Here is a 14,780-nt window from a genome sequence, read left to right as displayed (position 1 = left end):
TTTGCAACCCCCTAAGGGCTTGCATGCTCATTCAACCAGAGCAACTGCTGGTACCACAGCGTTAGCACGTGGAGTTCCTGTCCTGGCAGCAATGTGGGCATCCCTGCACATGTTCACAAAACATTACTGCCTCGACAGTCTGGTCCACAGAGACGGCAACTTTGGTTGTTCAGTCCTGCAGGACTTTAGTATGATCTCGGTTCACAATCCACCACTGGGGATGGTATTGCTTGGGTATCTATTCTAAGGTAAGGAATCTGCAACTAGAAGTCTCTATCAGATGAACAAGTTACTTACCTTCGGTAACAATTTATCTGGTAGAGACATATTCTAGTTGCAGATTCCTTACCGACCTAGGCATCCTCCCTGCTTGCGACCTGATTTCCTGGCACAAGGATTTACCTTTCAGGGCTCTAACTATGGTGCACCAATGTCAGTGTTCTTCATGGCTCTGCGCCACAGTTGTGAAAAGAAACCTGACATTTGCCCATTGGCATTGCCAATGATTGTTATAGGATGCAACTCCTTATTTCGTTCTGTACTTTAGCCAGGTTTCTCACCTGCTGTTTTCTTTTAAGCTTCTTGTTATCAGCTCAGCGACCTGATGAGGACTTCTTGGTCAGTTGTCATTGGTTTATATGCTTTTACTGTGGTGTGTGTGATGTCTTGCACACTTTACTTTCTCTTGTATTAGTTCTGTCTTACTAATTGCTCAGCTCGGTCCTCATGTAGTTTCATGATACCATGGTAGTGCCTGCTTTTGTCTTAGCGGATATCTAATTGTTCGATGGCATGTGTAGCTGCAGACACACATGCTGTGCCCTGTTCCTGCCATCTAGTGTTGGGCTCGGAGTGTTACAAGTTGTTTTTCTTCGAAGAAGTCTTTTCGAGTCACGGGACCGAGTGACTCCTCCCTTTCGGTTCCATTGCGCATGGGCGTTGACTCCATCTTAGATTGTTTTCTTTCCGCCATCGGGTTCGGACGTGTTCCTCTTCGCTCCGTAATTCGAATTGGGAAACCTTAGAAAATCATCGAAATCCGTCGGTATTGTTTGCGTTCGGGACCGGTTTAGTATCAACACCGACAACAAGACCGCTTCGGCGGCCCTTCGGGGCTTCCGCAATTAACCAAGGCCTGGTCAGCCCGACCACACCCATCGTCGAAGACTCATGGACCGGACCCCCTTCCGTTTCTGTCCGACCTGTCACGCCAAGTGTCCTTATACAGACTAGCATCGGGTCTGTAACCTGTGTTAATCACCCTAACACAGAGAGGATACTTGTGAGGCCTGCAAAGCGTTTCGATCCAAGAAGACCCTAAGAAATCGATGCGCAAGACTGTTACAGATGGCGTCGATGCTGACACAACACCTTGACATCGAGGAAGAAGAAATGAGAATATCCATTCAGGGTTCGGACTCGGATGACTCCGGGGATCGGCCATCGACGGCGGTGCAAAAAGTGAGTACACCTGCCCTGTCCCACACCCAAGGACAGATAAAAAAAGAAAAGGCCTCGGGAACATCACTGCCGGAAGGCCATGGCTCGACCCAAAGAAAAGGCGGTGACCAAATAACATTGGCACCGAGAAAGGCCAAAATTTTGCCGAAGACCTCCGACTCGGGTCGAGATACTGGCACCAAAAAGAGTCGACATCGAATGGTCGAGTCGCGTAAACCTCGGAAAAGCCTCTCGGAACCGAGACCGACAGTTTCCATCGGGGTTTCGGTAGCAAAAAATCCGGCTTCGGAGCCGAAAAAGACTTCCTACACAGAAGAGCAGGGGCTTTCTCTGCAGCTCAAGGAAAGGCACAAATTCAAGCAGGAACTGCATTTGGAAGAGCTTGACCAAAGTCAACCAAGGCCACAAATCCAAAAGGACACAAGGAAAATACAAACCATCCCTCCGCTCAAGTTCAAAAGAAAACCGGCCTTTCATGAGACTGAAATGCAACCAAAAGTCAAGGTGGTTAGAGAAAAGTCACCACCCCCACATTTCTCACCACAAACATCCCCACTTTAATAACCGCTGCTGTCACCAGTGGTTACACCAATGGCACAGTCACCCACACATACTGGGATGACACAGGACGATGCGGACCCCAGGGATCTATACGACCCACCAGTTTCGGACAACAGTCCAGAGTGTTATCCAACAAAACCTTCACCTCCAGAGGATAGCACGTCCTACACGCAGGTACTGGCCAGAGCAGCAACATGTCACAATGTAACAATGCACTCAGAACCAGTGGAGGATGACTTTCTATTTAACACTCTGGCATCCACGCATGCATCGTACCAAAGCCTGCCAATGTTACCGGGCATGCTTAAACATGCACAACAGGTTTTCCAAGAACCAGTAAAAGGGAGAGCCATCACGCCACGGGTCGAGAAAAAATGTAAACCGCCCGTCAGACCCTGTCTTTATTACACAACAGCTCCCTCCGGACTCAGTTGTAGTGGGGGCTGCAAAAAAACGGGCAAATTCACAGTCATCAGGGGATGCGCCACCCCCTGATAAGGAAAGCCGTGACTTCGACGCAGCAGGGAAAAGAGTGGCATCGCAAGCGGCCAATCAGTGGCGTATTGCCAACTCACAAGCCCTCCTTGCCCGCTACGACAGAGCACATTGGGACGAGATGCAGGACATTATCCAACATCTACCAAAAGAGCATCAAAAACATGCCAAACAAGTGGTGGAAGAGGGACAGGCCTTCTCGAACAACCAGATCCGCTCTGCACTAGACTCTGCTGATACAGCGGCACGGACTGTCAATACAGCAGTCACCATTAGAAGGCACGCATGGCTGCGAAGTTCTGGTTTTAAACCAGAGATAAAGCAGGCGGTATTGAATATGCCGTTCAATCAACACCAGCTATTCGGCCCGGAGGTGGACACCGCAATAGAAAAAATGAAAATGGACACAGACACGGCCAAAGCCATGGGCGCGCTCTACTCCTCTCAATACAGGGAAACCACAGTTTAGGGGAGGGTTTAGACACCAGCCCTCAGAACCATCCACCTCCCAAACAAAACCCACTTATCAGTCTCAGTACCAGAGAGGGGGGGGTTTCGTGGTTCCTACAGAGGACAGTTCCCAAGAGGAAGGAGGAAATTTCAGCCTGCCAAGCAAATCCCTAGTAGCAAGCCGTGACTTAAATGTCACATTTCCCCAACACACATCAGCAGTGGGGGAGAGATTAACAAAATACCACAACAATTGGGCACACATTACCACAGACACATGGGTTCTATCAATTATCCAACAAGGTTACTGCATAGAATTCACAAAATTCCCTCCAGATGTTCCCCCCCCATGAACGCACAAAATGTCTATACAACACTTAGACCTATTACAAATAGAGGTCCAAGCACTACCAGCAAAACAAGCCATAGAACTGGTACCTTATCACCAGAAAGGAACAGGGGTTTACTCCCTATATTTCCTCTTTCCAAAGAAAGACAAAACGTTAAGGCCTATTCTAGATCTCAGAACGTTAAATCTATTCATCAAATCAGATCGTTTCCACATGGTAACACTATAGGACGTAGTTCCCTTACTAAAACAAGGGGAATACATGGCAACACTGGATCTAAAAGATGCGTATTTCCACATACCCATCCATCCATCTCACAGGAAATACCTAAGGTTTGTCATACAAGGCAAACATTACCAATTCAAGGTGTTACCCTTCGGGATAACAACGGCACCCAGGGTATTTACAAAATGCCTAGCTGTAGTAGCAGCTCATATAAGTAGACATCACATGCACGTATTCCCGTATCTAGACGATTGGCTAATAAAAGCCAACACTCAACAACAATGTCAAATTCACACGCAATATGTAATAGATACTCTACACAAACTAGGGTTTTCTATAAATTACCAAAAATCTCATTTACAACCATCCCAAATACAGCAATACTTGGGAGCAACACACAAAAAGAAATTGCCTCTCCAAGCCCACAAAGAGTTCAGTTGTTTCAAAATGTAAGAGCAAGCATGCAGCCAAACCAACAATACACGGTCAGGCTTGTGATGAAACTACTAGGCATGATGTCCTCATGCATAGCTATTGTCCCAAACGCAAGACCTCACATGCGGCCCTTACAACAGTGCCTAGCAATACAGTGGACGCAGGCACAGGGTCAACGCCAAGATCTAGTGTTTATAGACCGCCAAACACACTCCTCGCTTCAATGGTGGAACCCTGTAAATTTAAACAAAGGGCGGCCTTTTCAAGACCCAGTGCCTTACGCCATTATCACAACAGACACCTCCATGATTGGGTGGGGAGCACACCTCAACAATCACAGCATACAAGGTCAATGGGACAGTCAACAAAAACAACTTCACATAAATCACTTAGAACTTCTAGCAGTATTTCTAGCACTAAAAGTCTTTTAGCCCCTTCTAGTCCACAAACACATTCTTGTCAAAACAGACAATATGACAACAATGTATAATCTAAACCAACAGGGAGGGACACACTTGTCACAACTGTGTCCCTTAGCACAAAAAATTTGGCATTGGGCAATTCACAACAACATTCGCCTGATAGCACAATATATACCAGGCATTCACAATCAGTTAGCCGACAATGTCAGTCGAGATCACCAGCAAACTCACGAGTGGGAAATACATCCCCAGATTCTACAGGATTACTTCTACCGCTGGGGGACACCAAATATAGATCTGTTTGCAACAAAACAAAACGCAAAATGCCAAAACTTCGCGTCCAGGTACCCACACCCTCAGTCCAAGGGCAATGCTCTATGGATCATCTGGTCAGGGATATTTGCTTACGCTTTTCCCCCTCTCCCGCTCATTCCTTTTCTGGTCAACAAACTGAATCAAAACAAACTAATACTAATAGCACCAACGTGGGCTCGCCAACCGTGGTACACCACACTGTTGGACTTCTCGGTAGTACCCCACATCAAACTACCAAACAGACCAGATCTGTTAACACAACACAAACAGATCAGACACCTGAATCCAGCATCGCTCAACCTAGCAATCTGGCTCCTGAAGTCTTAGAATTTGGATATCTAAACCTTTCAAAAGAGTGTATGGAGGTCATTAAACGAGCAAGAAAACCGATGACAAGGCACTGTTATGCTAATAAATGGAAAAGGTTTGTTTTCTACTGCCAGGCAAATCAAATCACGCCGCTAGAGGCCTCCATACAAAACATTGTAAGTTATTTTCTACACTTACAAAAAGCAAATCTAGCTTTTTCTTCCATAAAAATCTATCTCACTGCAACATCTGCTTATCTGCAAATTAAACATACAAAGTTGCTTTTTAGAATCCCAGTTATTAAAGCCTTTATGAAAGGACTAAAAAGAATCATACCTCCAAGAACACCACCATTACCTTCGTGGAATCTTAATATTGTACTTAGACGACTCATGGGTCCGCCATTTGAACCCATGCATTCTTGTAAAATCCAATTCTTGACTTGGAAAGTAGCCTTTCTAATAGCCATCACTTCACTACGAATAGTTAGCGACATACAGGCGTTTACTATCAAGAACCCTTTATACAAATACACAAACATAAAGTGGTTCTCCGTACAAATCCTCAATTTTTACCAAAAGTCATATCACTGTTTCATTTAAACCAAACAGTTGAACTCCCAGTCTTCTTTCCACAACCAGACTCAGCAGAAAGGGCACTGCATACATTAGACATAAAAAGAGCGCTAATGTATTACATAGACAGAACAAAAGCATTTCGTAAAACAAAACAATTGTTCGTAGCTTTCCAAAACCCCCATGCCGGTAACCCTATATCCAAACAGGGCATAGCCAGATTGATAGTTAAATGCATTCAGACCTGTTACCTTAAAGCTAAGAGAGAATTACCCATTACACCAAGGGCGCACTCCACTAGAAAGAAAGGTGCCACAATGGCTTTTCTAGGTAATATACCAATGACAGAGATTTATAAGGCAGCCACTTGGTCTACACCCCATACATTTACTAAGCATTACGTTGTAGATGTGTTAGCAACACAACAAGCCACAGTAGGACAGGCTGTATTAAGAACATTATTTCAAACAACTTCAACTCATACAGGCTGACCACCGCTTTTGGGAGGATTACTGCTTTGTAGTCTATGCACAGCATGTGTATCTGCAGCTACACATGCCATTGAACGGAAAATGTTACTTACCCAGTGTACATCTGTTCGTGGCATGTTGCGCTGCAGATTCACATGCGCCCTCCCACCTCCCCGGGAGCCTGTAGCCGTTTTAGTTGCATGAAAATTGTAAATATGTAAATAAATATTCCTTTACTACAAACTATGTACACACACATCTACTCCATTGCATGGGCATCTTTAGTATCCTTATTTTACCAACTCCTACCTCACCCATGCGGGGAAAACAATCTAAGATGGAGTCGACGCCCATGCGCAGTGGAGCCGAAAGGGAGGAGTTACTCGGTCCTGTGACTCGAAAAGACTTCTTCGAAGAAAAACAACTTGTAACACTCCGAGCCCAACACTAGATGGCAGGAACAGTGCACAGCATGTGAATCTGCAGCACAGCATGTCACGAACAGATGTACACTGGGGAAGTGACATTTTCCATATATATTTTCTTTTGTTGTTATATTGACCATTATTTTTTCTTTCCTCCTATGTGCATTCTACTTTCTAGATGTCCCAGAGGCGTTAATGCATCTCTGGTAGTTTTTTCTTGCAACAATTGTCTATGCCAATAGCTGCTGTTGTGATCTTCGCCATATTCTATTGCAGCATTGTTCAATGCTTCTTCTTAATAAATGGGTTCTTGATTTTCCCTTTTATCTATGCTTTTATGGAGCAGCTTAGCTAATATGGTTTTTATGGCAAACAGATATAGCTCAGTGTTGTTGCTTGTTGACTCTAGGCCCCCATGTTCTAGTCGAACATGAGTTCCATCCCACCTTTGGGGCATGTGGTTTTTGTGTTTATTTTGTATGTTGTCTTTCAACACATTTGTCCCACTGCCACGATAACACTGTTCCCATGCTTTTTGATGCCTTCATGACTTTAACTGTCTGTGGCCCCTTCCAGAGTTCTTATGGTGGAGTATGGTCTTACTCACCTCCTCTTTCTAGACCAGCTTGTTCTAGTCAGTGACTTTTCAAAGGTTTAGGGGGTCATTCTGACCCTGGCGGTAAAATCCGCCAGGGCCAACGACCGCGGGAGCACCGCCAACAGGCTGGCGGTGCTCCCTTGGGCATTCTGACCGCGGCGGTACAGCCGCGGTCAGAAACGGAAAACCGGCGGTGTACCGCCGGTTTTCCGCTGCCCTGGGGAATCCTCCATGGCGGCGCAGCTTGCTGCGCCGCCATGGGGATTCCGACCCCCATACCGCCATCCTGTTCCTGGCGGCTTTGGCCGCCAGGAACAGGATGGCGGTATGGGGTGTCGTGGGGCCCCTGGGGGCCCCTGCAGTGCCCATGCCAATGGCATGGGCACTGCAGGGGCCCCCGTAACAGGGCCCCACCATGATTTTCAGTGTCTGCCATGCAGACACTGAAAATCGCGACGGGGGCAACTGCACCCGTCGCACCCCTTCCACTCCGCCGGCTCCATTCGGAGCCGGCATCCTCATGGAAGGGTGTTTCCCGCTGGGCTGGCAGGCGGCCTTCTGGCAGTCGCCCGCCAGCCCAGCGGGAAACCCAGAATACCCGCGGCGGTCTTTTGACCGCGCAGCGGTATTCTGGCGGTTCCAGCCAGGCCGGCGGCTTCCGCCGCCGGCCGGGGTCAGAATAACCCCCTTAGTCTCTTGTGTTAAAATCTGCTACTCATTGCCTGGGAAAGAACTCCCTGAGTGCTTGCGTGCTCATACTACCAGAGTTAGATCCGTGACCACTGCATTAGAATGCGGCATGCTGGTCCTGGATATATACATGGCAGCCATGTGGGTTTCCCTGCACACATTTAACTATGTTGCTGTCTGCACAGTCAGGTCTGTTTTGTTGGGCATTTGCTCTTTCTGACCTCAAGCACTTCCTTGTCTGAAATCGGTCCGCAGACCCTCCACCAGGGATGGTATTGCTTTGGTATCTAATTTTAAGGTAAGGTATCTGCAGCTAGATGTCTCTATGAGATGAACAAGTTACATACCGTCGGTAACACCTTATCTGGTAGACATGATCTGGGCGCAGATTCCTTACTGACCCACCCATCCTCCGCGCTCTGCGGACTGATTTCTACAAATGAGTAATTAATTCCCTTTCAGTAGAAGCTCTACAAACAGTTTTTTCTTTTTATCTCAAAGAACCCTTCTTGGCTCAAGATGCCTTCACTGGGGGCTCATAATTGATTAACACAGAGGACAGTCACAGAAAAAACTGAAGTCAGCGTGTCGGGCGGGGGATTATATAGACGCTGTTGACATCGCATGTGGTGGACAACATTGCTGTGGAGTCGCACGATGCCTTCTACCGAAGCGCAGAGGTACTGCTGGAAACAATTTACTTATCCAGTCTGGCGCCTGGGGAAGAATTCTAAGGTGAGGAATCTGTGGTTAGATCCTGTCTTTACCAGATAAGGTGTTACCAAAGGTAAGCAACTTGTTCTTTAAGCTCAAAGTCACATTCGCCAGAACCAAATCTGAGGTCAATAAGGTTGATAACGCGTCCTTCTGTGTCAATTTTTTACACATCAGGACTCGTTTTAGGCCAATGAATCTTTTGACCCAGTGGTGAGACACCGTAGAACGAGATAACTAATCAATATGTCAAGTAATATATCAATAAGGTCACTGATATTTATCACCACAATACACTTTATTTTGGATAAAGACATTAATCAAATTGTCGACGCAACCATGACCTTTCAGCCATGAATAACCACACCTTGTGATAGCATTTATAAGTTTTATTCCCTATTGATTACAATCTACTAGCAAAAGTGTCAATCTCAAAACCAAGAAGCATATAAGCATAGTCACAATATGGCAACTGTAATAAGACTTCAATAATGCAAAGATCACAAATATAAGAGCGTAACATAAAGTGAACATAGATCGGAACACATAGAATATCATGTAAGTCTTAGTTCAGCATGGTATAATGTCAGTCACGTCAGTTTGTGTCAGTCAGGGTGATCCACCTCACCTAGCCTCTAATTAGCATCAGCATGTTGGACTTCATGCAAAACAATTTAGAACACCAATTTGGAAAACATCTAAACTATGGTCTCTAATCAAAAATACAGCAGTTGGTACCTAGAAAGGAAAAGCAAATAGACAAATGACAATAGCATTGTCATAATTACCCTCCAAGGATTGAGTCAGCACACAGGATCAGTCTTCGTCTTCAGGACATCAGTCGTATCGCCATCAGTCTAACTTAGTCTAGTGGAGAGGGGACACTTCCCTCATAAGGAGGAGAAGCATAAAGACAGTCTATGGGTGAGGATAATTTATTAAGTCTCAAAGTCACCAAACAGAGTGACAGAGTTTCTGGATAAAATCGATAGCATTCCCTACCTAATTCCCTCGACTCTTCTGTGTCATGATCTTTTATCCCTTTTTCGCAATACCTTCCCCAAAAATTCTATTTGATATTCGCTATACTCCACTATCTTTAACCTATCAAATTATACATTAGGTAATCCAAATTGTCACCCCACGATAGTTTATAACACTTTGATTGGTCTTCATAATTGACGTCTTCGTAGGTGGCACATCTGGGGTGTTTTGTCATCATCTTGGCACGTCTCTCGGTTCATGAGCTTCTTTATCCATGGTCAAATGGCCTTGCACATTCCTTTGGTATACTTTTGTTTCAAATCTGTTTAAAACTTATACTAAGGCAGCTAGCATGCGGATGGGAACAGGATGAAGTTGGATACATGAAACAAAGGAAAATAACAAATGCTGGGTCATGGCCCTTTACGAGTCAGCACACTGAAAAACAGAAAATATGCTTTAATATGAGAGCTACACAGCTAAAATCCACAACTCACGCTAACTTAAGGCCTATGGGTTTTAATACAAATGCAATATTCGTAAGCGTTAATATATTCAATTAATCATGGTGCAAGCAATTATTTCTTACAATCGACATTAATTTATGTGCACAATAGTAACTTCACGCTTATAATCATATTGAGAATACACACTAAGCAACTAATATTCATGGTCGTTTTTTATATGCAGCATTGTTAGGTATTTATATACGCATTTCACATTTAATATATGTAATATTTAAGCTACGCTCTCTCAAGGTCAATGCCTGGGAATATGAACACACAAAGTGCAAACAAGGCCCTGTGAGCTGAAATCTGAAAACCTTTACAAGATTGCATTTGGAGCTGCCTCGCTGCATGAAGGCAAATTAGGCGACATCTCAAATGAGTCTTCTGTGGTTTATCAAACTGCTTGCTTTGATGTCTCTGCTATGTTACTAGTGCCTATTGACATCTGTATGTGTGTCAGATGCAGTCTAATTGAAAGTTGCTCATATAAATAAGTACTCTATTGTGTATTTTTTCAGCTTGCTGTACCAAAGAGGAAGAAGCCGGGTTCAAATAAGAATCGGAAGTTTAAGACTCACAATGACCATATGGCTGGTGTGCTTAAGGACTACACTGATGTCACGCCAAGGAAATCTTGAATGAAAACGGAGGTTTAGGCGGGATCTTCACCAATGGAGTGATCTTTCCAGTTCTCAGACTGAATGCACCAATAATGTGCTGTTTTGCGTTTTGGGTCGGCTCTTACCCTTACCCACCAGCTGTCAAGAAAAACATTTGGTTTTATCGCAAGAGCAAATTGCTGAACTTTTTTTTTTTTTTATAAAGTTTATTTGGAGACTGTGATATACACTGATGGAACAATAATGCTGCTCTAGCGTCTCTTAAAGATTAGCATCCCTTACCTTGCTGTGCAGTTTTTGAAACTTTTGTTGGGTGTGTTGATATCCTTGCTGAGTGGTTTTAATGCCCATATATTTTCGTTACAGTTATGAAGGCTTAAACATTACAGTAAGCTCTTCGGTTTATTGTGTTCGAGTATGCACATTTATAATTGCAAACAGTTATTGGGGCAGTTAGTATTGTATTTTGTCTGTTACCTTGATTTCGTTGGAGGGTGGTAGAGAATAGCAATAGTGCGTCGGGCCAACGGCACCCAAATAAGAAGCAGTAAGTCTGAGAGGTAACTACCCTAAGTTACAAAAGAAGATTGACGTAGAGGCTTACGTTTTGGATGTTTACTGCAAACAACCATTTATAAATGGAATTTTTCTTTTGGGACTACATCTTGTGTGTTATGGTATTTTCTCTTTTAGTTGTGACCCAAGCACGCTGGAAGAAAGTGCCCAAATTAGCATATTTAGAAGGTTCCAAAGGATAATTGCCGGGTGCCTACCTTCTATAAATAGTATTATGTTCGTGGCGAGTAAAAGAACTAGTCACTTGCCTGCAATGGTGAAACTCATGGTCCTTCAGAAATTTAGAATTTGCATGAAATTGAAGGGAGCTGTGGTGAATCACCTAACTTGTAAGGGAACTGCCAGGCTATGTAATGTTTTTATGGGATTGGAGGTATATGACCTCATATATTAAGAAGGTTTATTCAGTACTATAAAATGTTATTTGTACTGAAATTATTTGCTTGCTGACTTTTCAGAACTAATCTATTTTCACAGCAGAGTTTTTCTATTTTAACTTAATGAAGAAGGCCCACTGTGCATTATGCACAGCGTGGTTATTTGCAATACTGAGAAAGGGGCTTGTGACATTGTTTGGTATTTCACCTGTACTATCTGATATTACTTCACTCTGTAGCCTGCATCGTAAAATACATTCGTCTGTTTCAAATTCTTGTTTTGTGCCCAAAATGGTATTGTCCATTTCTAGGTAGAAATCTGTGCACGTTCTTCGTTTCTCAGTATTGCCTGTTCTTATTTATTTTTCTCCTTCTCGTGTTTTGTCCCCAATAAGATGCACAGTGTTTAAGATTGGCCAGTTTCAGAACAGCGTCTGTATAAAATAAAAAAGGATACATTTTTCTTAAGTTTCAAGTGTATTCTGTTAAAATCGGTTTCTAACAATTACTGCTTCTACAACAACTGATATTTAAGTAAAAATGTAGCATACCAGAGACGATCATAACAAAGTATGACGTCTTATCTGACCTCGGCATTCAGCCAAGCAAGTGTTTGCTGGTCATTCCTCTATAACCATTCAGCAGAACATGTTTGCACCATGTAAAGAACTAGATGGGGTAGCACAGTTTTACGACTGCTGACTCTTAAGATGTCAGTCAAAGTACAGTTATGGGTTTGTCGGAGGATATGGCCCACAACATAATAAACATTGTCTCAGTTCATTGCTCCCGGGACGTTTTATAAGTAGAATGCAACAGAAACCGAGAAACGCGTTGAAGCTGTGAAAAGGAGCAGCTAGTTTATAATAGGTAATTCTTTAGCAACTGGCAGGAGCAAGAGGGATGTATGTTGAAAATAATTCTGTCCACCTAAATTGTAATACTACTGTTTCTGTTCTGTATATAATTTGTCTCAATTGTGTGCAGATGCCATCAAACGTATGTAAAGGCAGACCACATTGTGGGATTTGTACTTTGCAGTGCATTCTGATGTGCTGTGTCTAAATAAATTACTTCATAGAAAATACTCTTGCGTGTGGTTTATCCTCAAATGCGCCGTATTTAGTGTTCATCCACACCATCAGGCAAATAGCAGTCCTGCAAGCAGCTGGTGACACACTCCTGCGTTTCCAGTGTTCAGATAAAGGGCAGCCAGAGTAAGTGTGGTAAGTGAATTGACTAGCCACGCTTCACTCTTTATGAAATTGTCATTTTATTCCCACAAAAATGCTGTAATTGTTAAAATCTTCTAGATTTAAAAATGTTCACTGCATTGGTTGTGTGAGACACATTCCAAAATCAAATGGGAAAAGTTACAGATTTGAAACCTATTCAAAAGTAAAAGCCACGTTTTCTCTTTAAAATCACATGAGTAGTTAAATAAGTTTCGTGTTTTATTCAGATCACAGATAGCATTTTAATTGTCATAAAGGTACATTTACAAGTTTGTATGTCTTATTTGTTTATATATTTTCCACTTCCCTCTAAGTTTCTTTTGAGGAAAAAGTCATTTTTCTCATAATATAACCTTTTAAAATCTAGGCATCTCTCAGAATACATATTTTGTTTATGCTCTCTTATCAATCTTTCAAAAAGTGAACCTTCAGCAGTTGGGTTCCATTTGTGTCATTACTTGTTGATCTTTTGATGCTTAAGTGCTTGAGGGATTGTAATGCTTTGTAATCTGTCTCAGATTTAGGAGTTTTTAACTTTATGTTCAATGGCATGTGTGGCTGTAGATATACATGCTCTGCATATTTCCGCCATCTAGTGTTGGGTTCAGAGTGCTGCAAGTTGTTTTTCTTCAAGAAGCATTTTTGAGTCACGGGATCAAGTGGCTCCTCCTTCTCAGTGATACTGCGCATCAAGTCCCTCATTAGGTTGTTTTCTCTCTGCCGTCCGCTTCGGACTTGTATTCTTTGCTCAGTCTTCAACTTGCTCTTGTCCGAGACTTTCCCTCTATCCTTTATTCAATGGTATTGTTATTTCAATCATGTTTTCCATCTTTCATTCGTAGTTTCCAGTTTGTCGGGTCCAGTACCTACTGTGCGCCCTTCAGGGTGGGCATTGCCCAGCCTCGGGCCTACATACACGCAGCACTGAAAAAAATGCTAGACTTGATGGAATGGACACTGTTCCATTTGTCCTTGATGCCACTTCAAGTTCGCCCACACCAACTATCACCAGGTGTGTAACTTGTGCCTCTCACTGAATTACCAGAAGGCTTCCTGTGACGTGTGTCACTTGTTCAGATTAAAGAAGACCCTTGGGGACCAAAGAGCGCTCAGGGTGCAGATGGCACTTAAATCTTCAGCAGACACTCCCGACACCTTTGGGGAAGAACAGGCGTAGGAGGAGCCCGAACAGGAAGAGACCGTCTCCATTCAAGATTCGGACTCCAGCCTTCAGTCTGATATTGGAAGCCACAAGGTACCGTCTGTGCAGTGAGTGAGTGCTGTTCCTGCTGCAACCACTAAGGCTCATAAAAATCCCTAACTGTCGTCATCAGACCACCACTGCCACCAGGCCATGGTTTGTCTCTGAATGACATTTCAGCTGCCCTGCCCGTTGGCTCGGCATTGAAGAGATTGAAGACTACTGCTGCGTCTTCGGTATCGACCTCTTTAATTTCTGTCTGAATGCTAACCACAACATTTTCGGCACTTAGTGTATCGGCTCCGGGCCAAAGCAGCTCTGAATCAGTTCCGGCATCAAAAAAGGTCCACAAACCAAAATCATCAGTACTAAAAATTCAATACACTACCCCTTCGGAGAAATTGGATTCTAGTCAATCCTCCACTACACCGTCTCCTATTGAGCCGATACTAGAGCCCATGGATGCTAAACAGCGCCGGTTATATATTCAAGAATGGACAGAATGTATTGTGGCTACCCCCTCTCTTACCTTTAAGAGGAGGCTAACCTTCTAGGAGGCCTTGGACACCTCACCACCTCTGAAAAATACTTTAAAGGACAAAGCCACGGAAACCAGGCCTTTACCTCCTCCTCCTCCTCACCCACCACATTCACCACCCCCACTTCCTGCTTCCCCTCTACCTCCTTCTCCTCCGCCTCCTCATTCTCCTGCCTCTCTCACTGCAGGAGACCTCACCTCTCAGGGTTCACCTTTGTATGTAAGGGAATACCTAGGGGACACAT

The 14,780-nt window shown here is 43.8% G+C and overlaps 1 protein-coding gene across 2 annotated transcripts in view; it reads left to right on the top strand.

The window, feature by feature from the left end:
* GTF2E2 (general transcription factor IIE subunit 2) overlaps positions 1-11,719 on the top strand; it is a 226,490-nt gene extending 214,771 nt beyond the window's left edge. For both annotated transcript variants that reach the window (XM_069237388.1, XM_069237380.1), the window contains exon 8: positions 10,507-11,719. In XM_069237388.1, the coding sequence (XP_069093489.1) occupies positions 10,507-10,626 (120 nt within the window). In that variant the 3' untranslated portion in view covers positions 10,627-11,719. The remainder of the gene's footprint in view (positions 1-10,506) is intronic.
* Positions 11,720-14,780: the final 3,061 nt, after the last annotated feature.

The sequence above is a fragment of the Pleurodeles waltl genome, chromosome 1_2 (genome assembly GCF_031143425.1).
Source record: "Pleurodeles waltl isolate 20211129_DDA chromosome 1_2, aPleWal1.hap1.20221129, whole genome shotgun sequence".
In the NCBI taxonomy this organism is placed as follows: Eukaryota; Metazoa; Chordata; class Amphibia; order Caudata; family Salamandridae; genus Pleurodeles; species Pleurodeles waltl.
Note: the sequence above shows the minus strand (reverse complement) of the source record. Positions and strands in the feature narration are given on the sequence as shown.